At 39.0% G+C, this 18,889-nt stretch overlaps 1 protein-coding gene across 3 annotated transcripts in view; it reads right to left on the bottom strand.

Moving 5' to 3' along the window:
- The window catches only part of LOC126195820 (transport and Golgi organization protein 1), a 166,227-nt gene that overhangs the window by 116,499 nt on the left and 30,839 nt on the right, over window positions 1-18,889 (bottom strand). For all 3 annotated transcript variants that reach the window (XR_007538614.1, XM_049934460.1, XM_049934462.1), the window contains exon 4: window positions 9,684-9,790. Coding sequence is in view for 2 of the 3 variants with exons in the window: in XM_049934460.1 (XP_049790417.1) it covers window positions 9,684-9,790 (107 nt within the window). In the remaining variant the exon portion in view is untranslated. The remainder of the gene's footprint in view (window positions 1-9,683; window positions 9,791-18,889) is intronic.

The raw sequence follows: 18,889 nt of genomic DNA, 5'->3' as shown, positions 1-18,889 counted from the left end.
CACTGAGCAAGGTAATTTTTGTCACTGCAGATAAGCTATCCCTGGGTAGTCAGGCTTTTCATGTGAAAGGGATGACAGCTAGCAAAATGCTTGTGCTGTTGTTGGTTGGTGGATTTAATGTGCACAGACGAGCAGATGGAGCCATCAGGGAGGAGGAGGAGGAGGAGGAGGAGGAGGAGGAGGAGGAGGGAGGAGGAGGTGGTCAACATCTAGAAATGTGGCACGTTGGGTTGAGGAGGACCACCTGAAGCAGATGGGAGAGAAGATGTTGAGGTTGTGAATGACCAAAGATACAGTGTATTGGCTCTGGGTCCAGATCGTGAAGATATCATCAATGAACCTGAACCAGACTATTTATTGTTTCGGGGGGCTAGAAAGATCTCCTCTAAATGGGCCATAAAAAGGTTGGCATAGAAGGGTGCACATGGCTGTGCCACAGATTTATTTATATACCTTCCCTTCAAATGAGAAGTAGTAGTGAATTAAGATAAAATTAATTAGGTGTGTGAGGAATGAGGTAGTGGGTTTGGAGTCTGAAGGACGTTGGGAAAGGTAGGGTTAAATAGCAGTAAAACCATGGGAATGAGGGAAGTTGGTGTATAGGGAGGTGGCATTAACAGTGATCAGTAGTGACCCAGGAGGTAAAGGGATGGGAATGGTAGAGAGTCAGTGAAGGAAGTGGTTGGTGTCTTTGACATGGAAAATTCTTTCAGTGGGGGCACAATAACCAACCAAAATAGGGCATCTAGAATTTTTGGGTTTGTGGGTTTTGCTGAGCACATAGAAGGTGGGTGTGCATCGTGTCATAGGGGTGAGGAGTGAAATAGATTCAGGGGAGATGTTCTGGAAACAACCAAAGGCTTTAAGCAGGGACTGGAGTTTGTGTTGGACTTACGGGATGGGATCACTCTGGCAAAGTTCATAGGTGGAGGAGTCAGACAATTGGCAGAGGCCTTCTGCCAGGTAGTCACTGCAATTCATAACAGTGGTGGAACCTTTGTCTGCAGGTCGGATGATTAGGTCAGGATTTGTTTTGAGGTTGTGCCTGGTTGTTCTTTCTTCTTCTGAATGGTTGGTGTTCGAGGAAAAGACATGAGGAAGGATGGTGAAGCTAAGTTGGAGGTAAGAAATTCCTGGAAGGTGACTAGTTTGTGGTTGGGTGGGGAGGAGGATCAGGGTTGGATGATGGTACAAACTAGAAGAGGCAGAATTCAAATGTTGGAATTAGGGTGGGTTTGGTTGGAAGGACTGGTAGCAAAGAAGTGCTTCCATTGCAGTGATTGGGAGGAGGAAAGTAGGTCTTTGAGAGGTCCAGCATGGTTAAATTTGGGTGTATGGCTAAAGGTGAGGATAGAAACTTCTGTGGAGCTGAGGGTTTTGGTGGAAAGGTTAACAACAGTGTTATGGGAATGTTTTGGCTCCGGATTTGGTGGACAGTTGGTAGGGAGTTTGGGGGGATGTGGCAGGTTGAAAAGGTCAGCTATGCAGAGTTTAGCTGCTATCAGAGGTGGACGAGGAGGAACACAGTGGGTACGATAGGGATTGGATAGTGGTGCCCTAAGGTGGCTAGAACATCAGCAGGATGGAGATGTTGTCTGGAATGCTCCTCCAGGTGCTGGAGAGCAAGGGATTCAATTTCAGAGATGTGGCACAAGGAGTACAGATTGCAGAGTAGTAGCATCTTCTGGAAGGAGCAGCAGAGGTGGCCCTGGTTTGACTGTGCCACATGGAGATGTGTGTTTGCAATACCAGGTTTGTGAGGGCCAGGGATTGGCGGAATCTAAAAAATTGTAGGTCATTGTGAAAGGAAGTGTGGGATCCAGAGAAAGGAATCCTTACAGTTACGTCGTTTAGGAGATTGCATCGTTTGGGCAGTATTTGAGAAAGAGGATGTGGGAATGGTTTTAATAAGGGAAAGGGGTACTTTTCTAAACTGGTGGAGAAAGATAGAGCAAGGGTCTATTGTGGCAGGAATGGCGCAAAGGAAATGAGAATGATGCAAAAGAAAAGGAAATGATGCAAAAGAAAAGGAAATGATGCACAAAAAGTGCAAAATAGGTGTTGTTGATTCAGAGAGGAGCTAGATAAGCAAAAAGACGCATAGAGATGGGTAAAAAATACATAAAGACATGCAAAAACACACAAAGATATGGAAAAATATGCACAGATACATAAAAATATGCACAAATCCATAAAAATTTGCAAAAATACATGAAACTGCATGAAACAATGTAAAACCATGCACAAATATGTTAAAACGTATAGACGTGTGTGTGTGTGTGTGTGTGTGTGTGTGTGTGTGTGTGTGAAGGAGAGAGGGAGGGGAGCTGGGTTAGGTCAAGGACCAAAAGTTCATGGGCACAGTTAGGTGTGGGAAAACAAAACTGTGAAGTACATTACAATGAGGGATGAAGTAGGATCAATAGGAATAAATGTAAATAACTATCGGAGGAAAGAATCTGGGTCATTAGGTGCTGTATCAATAATCCACATAGTCATGAAGTCTGTGTTCAGCGCAGACGGTCGTTGATACAGTCTGGCTCGGAAGTAGATGCTGTTTGGAAGGTGGTGAATAAACATAGGAAAGAAGAGCGGACACTGAGAAGAGTAATGCTAATCTCTAATATCTTCCACTTGACATTCAGGGTGTTCTCTCAGGACATACGTATAAGAATACAATATATATTGGTAGATCCTTCTAGAAAAGTAAACCCCACTGTGATGCAGAATCCCTCTCTTACAGCATCTGCCACAGGTGTTGACTGAACGTTCATGTGACGCTTAGTAAATTAACTTGTGACAAAACACACTACTCTTCTTTGGATCTTCTCTCTTCCCTCTGTCAATCCTACCGGTATGGATACCACACTGAAGAGCAATATTCAGTTTTTGTTCAAATGAGGGTTTTGTAAGCTACCTCCTCTGTGAATGGACAACACTTCCTGAAAATTCTTTCAATTAATCTCAGTCTGGCATTTGCCTTACAGAGCATTGCTATTATGTTGTCATTCCACTTTAAATTGCTCTGTACATATATTCCGATGTTATATGGGTGTGACTGCTTCCAGTAACTGTTCTACAAACATGTAATCATACAATACTGGGTCTTTCTGCTTGTTTATGAGCAATATATCACATTTCTTTATGTTGAGGATTAACTTCCAATCCCTTCACCAAGTGATGATCCTCTGCAGTTTTTTGTGCATTTTGGTGTAATTTTATAGCACTGTGATTTTCCCTATATAAAACAGTGCCATCCTCGAAAAGCTTCTAGAATGTCCAACATTACTCACTAGATCACTTATACACAATATACATTGTGAAAAATAATGGCACTGTAACAATCTCTTGCAGTATGCTCTCAGTTATCTTCACATATGAAGATATCCCTCCACTGAGAATGTCGTGTTCCATTTGCGTGAAATTCTTCAACCACACAGCTGATTTGATATTCCATATGCTCTAATTTTATTGATTAGGTAGCAGTATTGACTTCCAGAAGTCACGTAACATAGCATCAACCTGGTAAGCAGTATTTACTGGTTTCTGGAGCTTGTGGCCAAGCAGCAAGTTTCTGGAGCTTGTGGAAGAACTGCACAGAGTGGGTTTTACACGATCACTGATTTCAGAACCATGTTGATTCTTTCAAAGTAGGTTTTAGGTGTCCAGAAATGTCATAATACATTAGCAAAAATGTTTCAAAAGTCTACAGCAGACCAATGTCACAGATGTAGGCCTACAGTTTTGTGTGTCTGTTTCATTACTCTTCTTGGAAACGGGAATGGCCTGCACCTTATTCAAATCACTAAGAACACACTGATCCTCCTGCAACCTACAGTACACTGCTGCTAGAAGAGAAGCAAATTCTTTCACATACTCTATGTAGAAACATACTGAAATCACATTAGACCCAGTGGCCTCTCCACTGTTCATTGTTCAGTGATTTTGGTTGCTTTTTTATCCCATGGTCACTTGCTTTGATACCAGTCATTTTGGTGTGACAATTTAAAAATACTAAGAGCTTTTTGACAGTAATGTTTGCTTTTGCAAAACCTTTAACTTTTTTTCTGAAATTGCCTTTGCTTGTTTTCTTTTTTTGACTCTATGTAAGATTTCAACTAATCATTGTTTCTGTTAAGAAGCAGCGGCGTTTTTCCATCACTGAATGGAGCTGTTCTTTGATTTATGGTGTTTCTACACATTATTTTTCTTTTTCAACCCCAACTGATAATTACAGAATCTGTAGAATAATCATTTCGAATCTGTGGCATGTAAGGTGTGATTAGTATATTGCAGAGCCTTTTCATGGGCATTCATAGACAAACAATCCGTATCTGGTAACGCTACATGTAGAGCTGACAAGGTACTTAGAATAGCAATGAAACTGAAAATACTCTACTCACACATTTCAGAAAGACTCCCAGTGTGGTCAAAATATGTTTATTAGAGTTGTTTTACAATCAATAGTGCAGCAACTATAACATGGAAGTTGGCTGTGAACAAAGATGAATGAGAACTTAACACCATCTGAGGAGAGGTGTGGGCAAACCAGCCCCCCGCCCCCCTCCTCCCTTTTGCAGGGTAGAAAATAGCCATACTACACCAATGTTTTGTGTTTCTGCAAAATGGTCATGACCGTAGCGATCCTTTTGTGTTGTGAGAGCTGTAATCAAACGCCATTCTGAACCAGAATTAATGTCGTCAATCATTTCATACAAAAAAAAAGAAAACAACAATGGTACACAACAGATAACAGAGCTGACTACAGAAAGCATTCAGTAATAGCTATCGAGTAACTGCTTTCTGAGGTTGTTAATGTCATAAACAAGATTGTTCAGACCCAACCTCTAGTGGTATCTTACACAATCCTAATTCGAAACACCTGCCATCTAATATTGTTTCATTAAAGTGTCTGCATAACACACAAGGTGCCAGGTCCCATAGTTGAGTGCTACATTGTCATACATAGCTTGTATATTAAAGAAACCATTCAACCGCACACAACTGATTTGGCACCAGAGGGTAATGTATGCACAGAAGCACAGTGATGTCTTTTCAGTCAAGCATACATGCCCTTTTTATTTTGCAACTTTGTTCTTAGATACATTATCTTTGCAAACAGAGCTTCACCAGATGTTGTGCAATATAAGTAACCAAAAATTGGTTATGGTTTTAATATTTATATGCAGAAAATAAAGCTGTTTGAAACTACCTTTGATAAAATTGTTCATCTGGATACAATTTGCTATGGAACTCATTTATTAGGTAATTTTGCATTTTCAAATTTTGAGGCAAATTTGCTTCTATTTGCAAAAGCAAAATTTTCAGGTTCCTAGCAATGATGCATAAAACTGTCATTTGGTTCAGCATTTTTGACAAACTGAATTTTAAAAAGGTGCATATTACACTGAAGAACCAAAGAAACTGGTACACCTGCCAAATATTGTGTAGGGCCCACGCGAGAAAGCAGAAGTGCAGCAACATGACGTGGCATGGACTCTGCTACTGTCTGAAGCAGTGCTGGAGACAACTAACGCCATGAATCCTGCAGGGCTATCCATAAATCGGTAAGAGTACAAGGGGGTGGAGATCTTTTCTGAACAGCAAGTTGCAAGGCACCCCACATATGCTCAATAATGTTCATGTCTGGGGAGTTTGATGGCCAGTGGAAGTGTTTAAACTCATACAAGTGTTCCTGGAACCACTCTGTACCATTTCTGGACATGTGGGGGCGTCACATTGTCCTGCTGGAATTGCCCATGTTCATCGGAACCAACAGCGGACATGAATGAATGCAGGTGATCAGACAAGATGCTTACGTACGTGTCACCTGTCAGAGTCATATCTAGATGTATCAGGGGTCCCAATTCACTTTAACTGCACATGCCCCACACCATTACAGAGCCTCCACCAGCTTAAACAGTTCCCTGCTGCTATGCAGGGTCTATGGATTCATAAGGTTGTCTCCATACCTATACATGTCCATCCACTCAATACAATTTGAAATGAGACTTGTCCGACCAGTCAACATGTTTCCAGTCATCGACAGCCCAATGTCAGTGTTGACAGGCCCAGGCGAGGCGTAAAGCTTTGTGTCGTGCGGTCATCAAGGGTACACAAGTGGGCCTTCAGCTCCGAAAGGCCATATCAATGATGTTTCATTGAATGGTTCACACACTGACACTTGTTGATGGCCCTGCATTGAAATCTGCAGCAATTTGCAGAAGGGTTGCACTTCTGTCATGTTGAACGATTCTCTTCGGTTGTTGTTGGTCCCATTCTTGCAGGATCTTTTTCCGGTCGCAGCAATGTCTGAGATTCAATGTTTTAGCGGATTCCTGATATTCACGGTACACTCACTCATGAAATGGTAGTATGGGAAAATCCCCACTTCATCACTACTTTGGAGATGCTGTCCCCCATCGCTGATGTGCCGACTGTAACACCACGTTAAAACTCATTTAAATCTTAATAACCTACCATCGTAGCAGCAGTAACTGATCTAACAACTGCGCCAGACACTTATATAGGTGTTGCTGACCACAGCACCATATTCTGCCTGTTTATATATCTCTGCATTTGAATATGCATGCCTATACCAGTTTCTTTGGCACTTCAGTGTAGATTAGTACAGCAGAAACCTTTTAAAAACGTCAACTTGGTCGGGCATTCAATAAAAATCATTTGTTTACATACACTGTTTATGTAGACACTGTGCAAGTAATCAAATCAAGTTTCTGTGTAGGATGTGACTTACACGCATGTGTTATCTATAGTGCAAATGTTGCAAAGGAAAATTAAATGCAAATTATGATAATACCATGTAAAGCACAGTTGGTATTTGCAATCAAATCAAATTTAACATTTGTGAATTGTTAGTTTTTTGATAAGACACTATATGCAACAATTAACAGATATGATTTACAAATATAAATTCAATTTATCAGATCAAAATTGTTCAAACTCCCTTATGTACAAGCTGGTACTGCATAACAAGCTTTTTTTACAGAAATGTGGACTAGGAAAGACAAATATACTGTCTAATATTGTCAGTAGCAGAAAAACCAGCAGGAGAAAAAGAAGGCCAGTAGTATTAAAGTCATAGTTCTTCATAAACAATCTCATCTGCAAACACTGTGTGGATTTCCACTTTTGAGAGGAGAACTGGATATAAGACAGGTAGCAGCAGAGATTGAAAAGAAGCAATAAACAGATCCAAGGCACCCATTGCTTGGAAATCACACTTATTCATGGCTGAAAATCAGAAAAAACTTTCTCTTTACAAAAGCACCACTACCAAATTCAGCAGAAGCCTGCCAAATTGAGCTGTGGAGAACAAAATCTCATGTAGAAGTTTGGACAACAATGAGAAGGTACTATGAGACTGCCATCTCCAATATGGGACCTGGAAAACCCTCAACAGATAGAGAATAGGTGCAACAATTAGCAAGACTAATTTAAAGATGAGGGGTATCAGTGATGATGGGCAGTGTGTGGAACAAGACAGGACTCAGAACACTTGTTGGTTTGTAGTCATCTGAGAGAACCTTGTGACGTGGAGGACTGCGCCATTCTGGCTGCTGAACATTGGGCTCACTATAACCATGAAATTCTGTCATTAATGTTAGATTATACTGGTTTGCTGTTTATTTGGAGTGTGATAAATAAATATAATACAAAAAAAATATTTAACCACCATAATTTTTTTCAATACAAGTATAATTGTTGTAGAGTGGAAGATTAGTTTGAACTTTACTGTGCTTTGCTAAGCATTTCCATAATGGAAGTGGAAGGCTTGTGCCTTCCTCTGATCCAACAGCTAACTGTCTCAGTCAGTCATATGGGACCCTACAGTTTAACCACAGTGCTGCTTATTTTCTCCCACAAACAAAGAATTCCCAGAAGTCAAAGCCACATTAAATTTTGGAAAATATTCTAAGTCCAGCACAGGACTGAACACAGCTTTTAGCATTTGTAGTAGCATACCTAAACAGCGATCAAATCAGTCTTCCTCTGTATGTATTCACTTTATGTATAACCATAAGCTTTAATCTTCTGTCATCATATTCTAAGCACAATATAACAATTTCACAATATAACATTTTTTTTCCAATTTTTGAAAATATTGATTTTCATCATAGTCTGAACATTATATAAAACATAACATTTTTATTTATAACACTGCAACTCAAATGGATTAACATTATTTTCATGTTCACTTCCTCCTTATGTAAGCATTTCTTCAAAAGGGGGATTATTCAAGTCAGGACAGTTAAGTCAAACTGAACTGGGCTCTGAAGTTATGAAACAACCTCACAAAGCAGTTATTCTGTGGCTTGGTTCCCATAATGATACGGGCTCAACTGGGATATAAAGTCATGAGGCAGCCTCACAAAGCAGTTATTCTGTTGCTTGGTTCCCATAATATTACAGAAGTGCATTGCAAAATACTAAATTTCATGAAACAAGATCTTCAATTTCCGTACAGCTGAATAGAAGTTTGAAAATTATGAGCAGCATCATAGTTATTTTGGAAGGTGTTTACCAGAAAGTTAAATATTTTTTGTAATAAAATGGTAAACTGAACCAGTGTATGATTACTTCACTCATATCAGTCAACTCTGGGTTACTTTCCAGAGTTATCTTTAAAATATGTGGCACTTAATGAATTGAGATGAAGATAACAACAGTTTCGGCAGGGGTTTTTGAAGTGCAAATGCACAATTATCCTACACTGTTTACTTCTTCTTATATTCCCTCCTTTAATGGTTTGCCCCATACATTTCCGGTCAATAGTAACAAACAATTAAGCAGTGACTTGTCACACCTTGCTAGAGGAGGAGGAGGGGGGAGGAGGAGGTGCTGAGGGTGGATATAAACGATACCCAACTCACACAGATTACTTGTAAGACACAAGATAAAGGAACATGTACCTATCTATTCTGCTCCTACAAAGGCTGAAGTCATGCATAAAGATGATATTCACTTAAATGTTTTGCATAATTAAACAGAAATTTTATGTAACAAATTACAAAATACTCCTTCACTTCTACACAAGACACAAAATGATATTGATGTGCTGCATGAAGTTAAACCATAGACCCCAGGAAAAGGAAGCAGATCAGCTGGAAACATTCTGCTTATAAACTATCATCTGAAGACATACTCATACAGTTACAGCAATCAAAGCAGAATCAGAATTAGAATTTTGTCTAGTTAGGTTAAAATGTGGAATAGGATGTGCTGGTTATATTTCTTCTTTGAGAAATTATAAGTTTAGAAAAACTAGGCATTTTTACTAGTGCATTGTGTGTCATTATTTCCAATGACAACACAAGAGTGGTTCTATGCAGTGAATGAAAGGCATCTTTTCACCTTCAGTTGCTCATTACTGACAAAAGTGACAGCAAGGACTCAATCATCTATACCGTACAAAGCATTACAAATAATAACTTTTCATAACAACAAAAATAAATTCAAGACATTGTGCAGAACATTATAAATAAATGATAAACTACGTCAGAAAAGTAAATACCATTGCTTACTTTCTGTGTACTGAACAGGATTTTATTGTTTTGAGATGTCTAACCTCTTAAATTCAACAAAACTAGCTATCTTGAAATACAACAAAACAGATACATACTTCCAACATGTTAGTAAGTAGAATATTGAATGGAACTTACAATGTCCTCTGGTACTTCCTCAGACATAGAACTCTCTTGTAGTTGTGGTTCACTTGGTATCAAGCCAGACTGTCCACCACAGTTTATCCCAGTCTCACAGACAGATGCTATTAATAAAAACACAATGGCTGAAGTTATTTAAGTGTAGAACACTTGGTGATAAACACCATCCTACATTAGGAATCCAAAACTATGCCACCACCAAATTCATATCTAAACATACAACACACAAATGAAAAAAAGTGCTGTAAAGTTAATTACAAAATTCACAACATGTCAAAATAAGGGTTACAATCCATCTTGCACTGTGGGTATACTTTCAACTGTATTTGTATGAGAGTTACCACATAAAAGTCAGCTGACTGAATTAACTGCAATGATTTCTGAATAATGATGAATAGGGCTAGGATTTTTATGATAGGGCATATATTTTTCGAAAAGACTAACATATTATATAAATATGTATAAATGCTTGTTATGAAAAAAGCAAATGAACTACTGTAATTTGTTACATCATATTTATGCATGTATGGTCATTTCTCTATGACAGAGCATATTTTAAACTTAAACTGTCATATTTGTTATATTTTCACTTTTTCAAGAAGTAAAGAACTTTTATCTTTGCAGTCTCTTTCACCTGTGTTACATTTCAAAGAATTCTACATTTCAACCTGTTTCCTGGAACATGGCAAATAACTATCTTCCTCCACATTTTGTTTGAATTCACAATACAGATCTTCATCTTTATGCAATGGTGAGATTTTTGTAGCCTACTGTTACATAGGCTTTAATCTGAGGAAGAAATGTCTGAGAATGTACGTTTGGAGCACAGCATTGTATGGTAGTGAAACAGGTGTGGGGAAACTGGAACAGAAGAAAATCGAAGCATTTTAGTTGTGGCGCTATACATGAATGTTGGAAATTATGTGGACTGATAAGGTGACGAATGGGGAGGTTCTGTGGAGAATCGGAGAGGAAATGAATATGTGGAAAACACTGACAAGGAGAAGGGATAGGATGATAGGACATCTGTTAAGACATCAAGGAGTGACTTCCATGGTACTAGGAGGAGGTGTAGAAGGCAAAAACTGCAGAGGAAGACTGAGACTGGAATACATCCAGCAAATAATTGAAGACATATACGTTGAAAGTGCTACTCTGGGCTGAAGAAGCTGTCACAGGAGAGGAATTCATGGCAGGCCGCATCAAACCAGCCAGAAAACTGATGACTAAAAACTGTTACTCTATAAGCAGATTGTTGCTTAGCCATTTTGGACTCTGAACTGCTGACAAGTGTCTCACTGTGTTATTCAGTCTTAAAAGTCTGAAGTACATGCAATATAGTTAAGAAAAAATGGTTCAGTTTACTTAAAGGAATGTCAATAAAAACCTGTTATGGAGTCACCATGTGGACAACATACTGGGTCGACTGAATAGCCTTGTATATATTATGAATATCTTGTATAGTATTACTGATTTAGCTGTAAGAAAAACTGTATATAATGCATATTTTGTTTCAGTCATTAGGTATAGTATAATTTTCTGGGGGTCTGAAAAAACAAATTTACTTAGAGCTTTTAGACTACAAAAAAGAATCATCCGAGCAATGGTGGGAGCAAAACCAAAGCAACACTGCAAACCTTTATTTGTAAAACTGGATCTAATGAGCATTCCTAGCATATACATCTATGAAACTCTCACTTTCACGAAAAGAAACCCACAACTTTTTGAGGGCAACCTCTTCTTGCATCAATATGATACTAGACATAGAACGAGCGGCATGTTACCTACCCACCGTTTAAAATCATATGAAAAAACACCATACTATATGGGCATGAAATTTGTAAATAAAATATGGAAAGATATGGATGACCCAAATGTAAAAGGTACCAAAAGAGACCTGGAAAAATATCTGAAAGATAAATGTTACTATAGTGTAGAAGATTTCATGAATGGTGACAATGCATTATAATTGTAATTAAAATACCTCTTTGAAAATGTTACACCATATATATTATTAGTTTATTGTCTATTTTTAGTATTGTTACATATAGTGTAAAACTGACAAGTCACCTATGTCACAATCTTTGATTGTATAAGGCATGTTATGTGATAATAAAAATTGAATTGAATTGAAAAAGTCAGCGCAACAGAAAGGTGAACAAAGCTCTTCACAGAATGGTGAATAGGATTGGTGAGCTTCCCATAGTAGCTTTTGCTGTTGCATTTTTCCATTTTCAATCTGCTGTAATCCACTTTTTAGTTTTTCTGTTTCCATATGCTGCTGAATGTTAATTTACTTCTCTGCAGTTACTCTTGTCTCACACTGTTTACAATACAGTATTTTACCATCACTCAAAAATACTTTCTCACAATATTGAGATAACTCATTAACATGAAGCGAGAGAACTCACTAACATGAAGCACGGTATTGAAGTAAAATTATAAAACTTCGTGTCTTAATATCATGAGAAAATATTTTTGAGTGACGGTAAACTACCGTATTGTAAAGCACGAGGTAACAGTAACTGCAGAGAAGTAAATTAACGTTCAGCTGCATATGGCAACAGAGAAACGCAGAAGCAGAGTACAGCAGATTGAAAGTGGAAAAACACTACAGCAAAAGCTCCCATGGGAATCCTGAGAAGAACTTTGTACAGCTTTTTGTTGTGTTGACATTCCTTTAAGTAAACTAAACCATCCAAAATTTCACGTGTTCTTAGAAGAATACACAGGCAAATCTCCTCTTGATTCTTCTACATTAAGAAAGGGCTATGTCAGCTGGCAAAAAAAAACCAGACCAAAGGTTGCAAATAAAAAACATTATATGTATATCAACTGATAAAACCACAGACTCTATGGAAAGATATATTGCAAATGTCATTGTGGGAACTTTGAAAGAAGATGATCCAGGCAAAAAGTTTCTTATACGCTATGAACATTCACAAAAACTAAATTCTCCCACCATTAGTAAATTGTTCGACAGATCTACGGGTACCATTAGGCCTGTAGGGGTGAAGCATCACAATGTGCTACTCTTCATATTGACAGCTGATTAATTAAAAGCAAGATACAGTAAAACACTGCATGTGACTGATTTAGCTCGCACCTTACACAGAGTTACAGAAATTCATAGTAAGTTCAGTTAAACTGAGAAATTTATTTGGTGTGTCGAAAAGGTATTTTTGAAAGCCCTTTCATGTGTTGCAGAACTAGTTATTAGCTCTGGAAATTTCCTTACCACCTCCTTTCACTTTGCCAAGATGGTGGTCATGGAATGATGCCTATAACTATTATTGTGAAAATGAATGCTTCATTTGGCAGCAGAGAAGCTGCTTCAATTGGACTAGCCCCAGAGTAAATGTCTAATGCTGCAATTTCAAGCAAACTTTCATATATAAAATCAAATTTTGGATTTATTCCTGCTGTTATAACTGCTTTGGAGATAACTGCTTTGGAGCAATCAGAAGTACCACCAGCAAAGCAGACAGAAGAAGTGGAAAAAAAAAAACCGTGAATAAATTAGAAGTGAAAAAAATGGAAGTGTGAAAGAAAATGGAAAAAGCAGTTAGAAAAATAGTGAATGGTATCACACACTGTGTTCCATTTCAATGATTTTGTTGGGTGAAAAGTTCTTTCTTAATCATTTAGATTCAAATGATATTGTCCATTTTAAATATGCTCCTACTGCGTCACATGAAGCAGAAAGAAGTTCTTTGAAGTACAACAAGAAATCTTTTTTATTCAAAAATTTTCACAAGTTGTTCATTGTATACTGCAAATCAGAGGTCACAAACTGAAGAAAAACAAATAATAATAATAATAATAATAATAATAAGCTAACTAATGTTAATAAAAAAAATTACATTTCATAGTTAAGTTTGCTTTTCATTTGTTTCATTTGCACTTCATTCTTAAATACACTCCTGGAAATGGAAAAAAGAACACATTGACACCGGTGTGTCAGACCCACCATACTTGCTCCGGACACTGCGAGAGGGCTGTACAAGCAATGATCACACGCACGGCACAGCGGACACACCAGGAACCGCGGTGTTGGCCGTCGAATGGCGCTAGCTGCACAGCATTTGTGCACCGCCGCCGTCAGTGTCAGCCAGTTTGCCGTGGCATACGGAGCTCCATCGCAGTCTTTAACACTGGTAGCATGCCGCGACAGCGTGGACGTGAACCGTATGTGCAGTTGACGGAATTTGAGCGAGGGCGTATAGTGGGCATGCGGGAGGCCGGGTGGACGTACCGCCGAATTGCTCAACACGTGGGGCGTGAGGTCTCCACAGTACATCGATGTTGTCGCCAGTGGTCGGCGGAAGGTGCACGTGCCCGTCGACCTGGGACCGGACCGCAGCGACGCACGGATGCACGCCAAGACCGTAGGATCCTACGCAGTGCCGTAGGGGACCGCACCGCCACTTCCCAGCAAATTAGGGACACTGTTGCACCTGGGGTATCGGCGAGGACCATTCGCAACCGTCTCCATGAAGCTGGGCTACGGTCCCGCACACCGTTAGGCCGTCTTCCGCTCACGCCCCAACATCGTGCAGCCCGCCTCCAGTGGTGTCGCGACAGGCGTGAATGGAGGGACGAATGGAGACGTGTCGTCTTCAGCGATGAGAGTCGCTTCTGCCTTGCTGTCAATGATGGTCGTATGCGTGTTTGGCGCCGTGCAGGTGAGCGCCACAATCAGGACTGCATACGACCGAGGCACACAGGGCCAACACCCGGCATCATGGTGTGGGGAGCGATCTCCTACACTGGCCGTACACCACTGGTGATCGTCGAGGGGACACTGAATAGTGCACGGTACATCCAAACCGTCATCGAACCCATCGTTCTACCATTCCTAGACCGGCCAGGGAACTTGCTGTTCCAACAGGACAATGCACGTCCGCATGTATCCCGTGCCACCCAACGTGCTCTAGAAGGTGTAAGTCAACTACCCTGGCCAGCAAGATCTCCGGATCTGTCCCCCATTGAGCATGTTTGGGACTGGATGAAGCGTCGTCTCACACGGTCTGCACGTCCAGCACGAACGCTGGTCCAACTGAGGCGCCAGGTGGAAATGGCATGGCAAGCCGTTCCACAGGACTACATCCAGCATCTCTACGATCGTCTCCATGGGAGAATAGCAGCCTGCATTGCTGCGAAAGGTGGATATACACTGTACTAGTGCCGACATTGTGCATGCTCTGTTGCCTGTGTCTATGTGCCTGTGGTTCTGTCAGTGTGATCATGTGATGTATCTGACCCCAGGAATGTGTCAGTAAAGTTTCCCCTTCCTGGGACAATGAATTCACGGTGTTCTTATTTCAATTTCCAGGAGTGTATATAGTTCATTTTCATAAACTGATGTAGTAATTTATTTTAAGACAGAAATTTTATCTTATTTTGACAATGTTAGGTCATATTTTTTATGTTACTGAGGAAATTTTTGAATCTTTTGGCCAGAACAGCATTTATTTCCTTTTTGGGTTATGTAACTTTTAGGTCATAAAAATCCAGTAGAGAAACTTATTCTTTAAAAAAAGAAAAAGAAAAAAATTCAAAGAAAATTGCTGACAGTTTTGTTGTTGCGTAGTGGTGGCTGTCTCACTGCCAGGGCAGACCATGCCATAGTACCAGGTGCAAGGTCATGCTGCGAGCATGGGCAGTCACACAGTGTCGTGCCCAAGGGTCTGTTTTGGTCGCTGGCATCCCCATGGCAGTCAATGTGTTAAGCTGCATCTTATCCCTTTCATAAATGCAATGATATATCAACTATCTCTTCTTCAGTAAAATTTCTACAGCTTCCTGAGAATTGAACTCTTGGCTGATGATATTTGTTCTTTTCATGTCTTCTTTAATTGCTAGGGAATGGGGGAGGAGACTTTTCTCTCTGTTTATTTTCTGCGTTCAGCTCCTTTCCATTGGTTTCTACGGCATTTATCTCCAAAATAGGTAAAATAACTTTCAAAAAATTTAAACTTTCTTTATTGATGTTTTTACATGAGTCACTGTTGGAGCACAGTGAGATCTCAGCTTTTACAAGCCTCAAGATTTCAGTGAATGAATGAATAAATAGTCTAAAAAAAAAGTGCTAACATCAGTTTACAAATCAATTAAAATATTTTCAGAATGTTGCCAGAAAATAATCATCCAATAATTGTTCTGCATGAACATAAAATGCCAATAATCATCTGAAGGATGGATCTGATAAGACTCGTCAATGATAGAATAAATGTCTCACAAATATAATTTTTTAAAAACCTAGTGTTGAATTATGTTATTTTATTGATTAAAACTTCAAATTAATGATAATTTTTCCTCTTAGATGCTGTAACACTTCATATCATTCAAATAAAATGGTCACATTGCTAACACTCCCTAAGTGAAGACTGTAACAGTAAAAAAAATTTTATCGACATTACAGATGAAATTCAAAATCATACCATGTTTTCTACGAGAAACTTTCTGTAACTCTGGTTCTTTCTTCCTAACAAACTGTCAATCGTGCAATTTTCTTCTGTGATGCTGTTGAAGACAAGAGGTTCAAATGGCTCTGAGCACTATGCAACTTAACTTCTGAGGTCATCAGTCGCCTAGAACTTAGAACTAATTAAACCTAACTAACCTAAGGACATCACACACATCCATGCCCGAGGCAGGATTCGAACCTGCGGCTGTAGCGGTGGCTTGGTTCCAGACTGTAGCGCCCAGAACCGCACGGCCACTCCGGCCCGCTGAAGACAAGAGGTGAATAACAATGTGAAAGGCACTTGTGCTAGTTGCTGAGTACTTGCTAATTTTTAGCTTTTTTTTATTCGTGGTATAAAGGACATTGAGGCTCATGTTCTTTTCTTGTTTTCATAATTTGCAGTTCACATTTTTGTAATGAAACAAGCTGCACATTGTTATCTCAGTCTGTGTGCCAGTTTTTAGTATACATGTGCTAAGTGACTGGCTTGCTCCATAGCTTGCATCTTGCTTTCACAAGTGTTTCGTTAGGCTAATCTGTTTCTAAAAGGAACAAGATGTTTTCTTTTCTAGTTTTCATAGGTTTATGTTTGTAGTTCATATCTTTGTAGTGTAACTTCGTGATACTTTATGTATCATAGTTGGAAATTTAATGTATGTATCATAGTTGGAAATTTAATGATCTCAATGGAAGCAGTCAAAACATACAATACCCTGAATTAGTATAGCACCTAATACAGGCACATTTTTTGATTTATGGCTTTGTTATCTGGTTTTGGCACTGTCATATGATTTTGAGTGAAAAAATGATGTTTCTGGATGATATTAAGTGGCTTTATCTTTTCTCGATTCTTTGAGAGACAGTGGGTTGGAGAGTAAAGCACTGGATTGACGCGGCACAAGGCATGCATATAGCTTGCAACTTCAGATGGAATATGTACAGTCTAATAGTGCAGTGACCACCAGACTGACGCAAGGTAAATGAGTCCTACGTCATGCCACACCACTGCCAGATGAATGCCACATTTCTCACTTTTAACCACATGCCACGCTGTGCTACTGACAGTTTACAAATGTTTGTGCTTTGGTCATGTGACTGTCTTTGAACCCAGTAAAATGAAAGGCAATACTGAGTTCAATATTCCTTTTTGTTGGTCTAGAGCAGAAATATCCATTATTTATAATTACAGCAGTGCTGAGTACAGCAACAGTAATGCTCAAAATTTAGTGAGGGAAAGGGTTGCCAGTGAAATATAAGGCAAAATGATTGAAATTATCTGTGAAAGAGCATGAAGACACAGCACTACATAGAATTATGTAAAGTGGTTTCTATAAAATATTTCTGCGAATCTTTTTATGGATTTGCTGGGCCTAATGTAATATCTGATCCTTTTGATATGTAACTATATACATACTTTACTCTCAAAAGACAATGCTCCACTTGGGCTAAGAAAGAAACTACTGAATAGATTATGGAGTTTCAAAGCATTATTTGTGGGTTGCTGTGGGTTTTCTGGTTTTTGATGCAATTTCTCAATAGGGTGGTCTACATTGTGCTGCAGAGATTACTTAGAGTATACATCATCATAAATGCTTATAGTTATGAGACAAATGTCTATTTTATTTGTGTCGATTTATTGACATATCCAACACCGGTGTCTTTGCCACTAACCCATCAGAAGAACATTCCACAGACCTTCTCCTCCAGGATAATCCATAATCAAATATGCACATTTCATTAACTAATTGTCTACAAGGATATAGTCTCACTGTGTGTCTTGTGAAAGAAACAGCTTTCTCCACAGCAAGACAATAATGAAACTTGCAGTTCTCTTCCATTAAAGGTTTAGGTTCCAGAAGCAGAGTGTGCCTCTAAACAATTATTTACTGAAACAACTTTGTTTTGATATTCCCTATTCCTGTTGAGGTAGTTCTCCACAAATATCGTATTAAAAATCCATCTCCATCTAAAAACAACTAACAAGACAATGGACTGAAATTATCAAATGATGATACAGATCTAGCAGCAGCTTTAGACCTGATGTGCTTTTTGTTGAAGCTATCAATAGAGTTTGTTAGATTCTATAGTTGCCAGTAACAACAGCTGTTTACCTCAAGAATTATTGAGTTTGTGGTGGAAAAAATTCAAGCTGCAGATGTTGTCATATTGCGTTTGATTTTCAGCCACACTTATTAAAATGATAGTGCGTCCTCAGAAACAAATAAATGGGAAACAGGATACGTCCTCAACTCTGACTGTGTTCCCACAAGAGGAATGTCTGTAGAACATCGGCTATGCATACATTTTTTTGAAACTCCCACATTTTTCTTAATGCTGACAGGTTGCACAGTGCCACTTCTGGCACAATCGAGCAAAGAGACAAATTAACTTGCAATTATGACAGAATCTGATAATGAGTTTTTTAACATGCAACTAAAGACAAGACGGATCAAATAACTATGTAAATTCAAAATTTCTAATGTAAGCACAGCGTAATTGATCAATGGTTAGATACTGGCAAACATGTCTCATACACTCATTGTTGGTATAAAGATAAATATACAATTTGTTGATTATTTTATTGTAAATGTGAACAGCAAATGAAATGAATAACGAATAAGAAAGAAGCATTTATTGCAGAATGCATTATAATTTCTTACAGGGTTTGATAAGGGATACTGTTCCCACACTTGTTTTGTGAACAAGCGGCAATAATGGCATTGAATCTTTTGTA

This window comes from Schistocerca nitens, chromosome 7 (genome assembly GCF_023898315.1).
Source record: "Schistocerca nitens isolate TAMUIC-IGC-003100 chromosome 7, iqSchNite1.1, whole genome shotgun sequence".
In the NCBI taxonomy this organism is placed as follows: Eukaryota; Metazoa; Arthropoda; class Insecta; order Orthoptera; family Acrididae; genus Schistocerca; species Schistocerca nitens.
The sequence above is the reverse complement of the archived record's forward strand: the minus strand, read 5'-3'. Positions and strand labels throughout refer to the sequence as shown.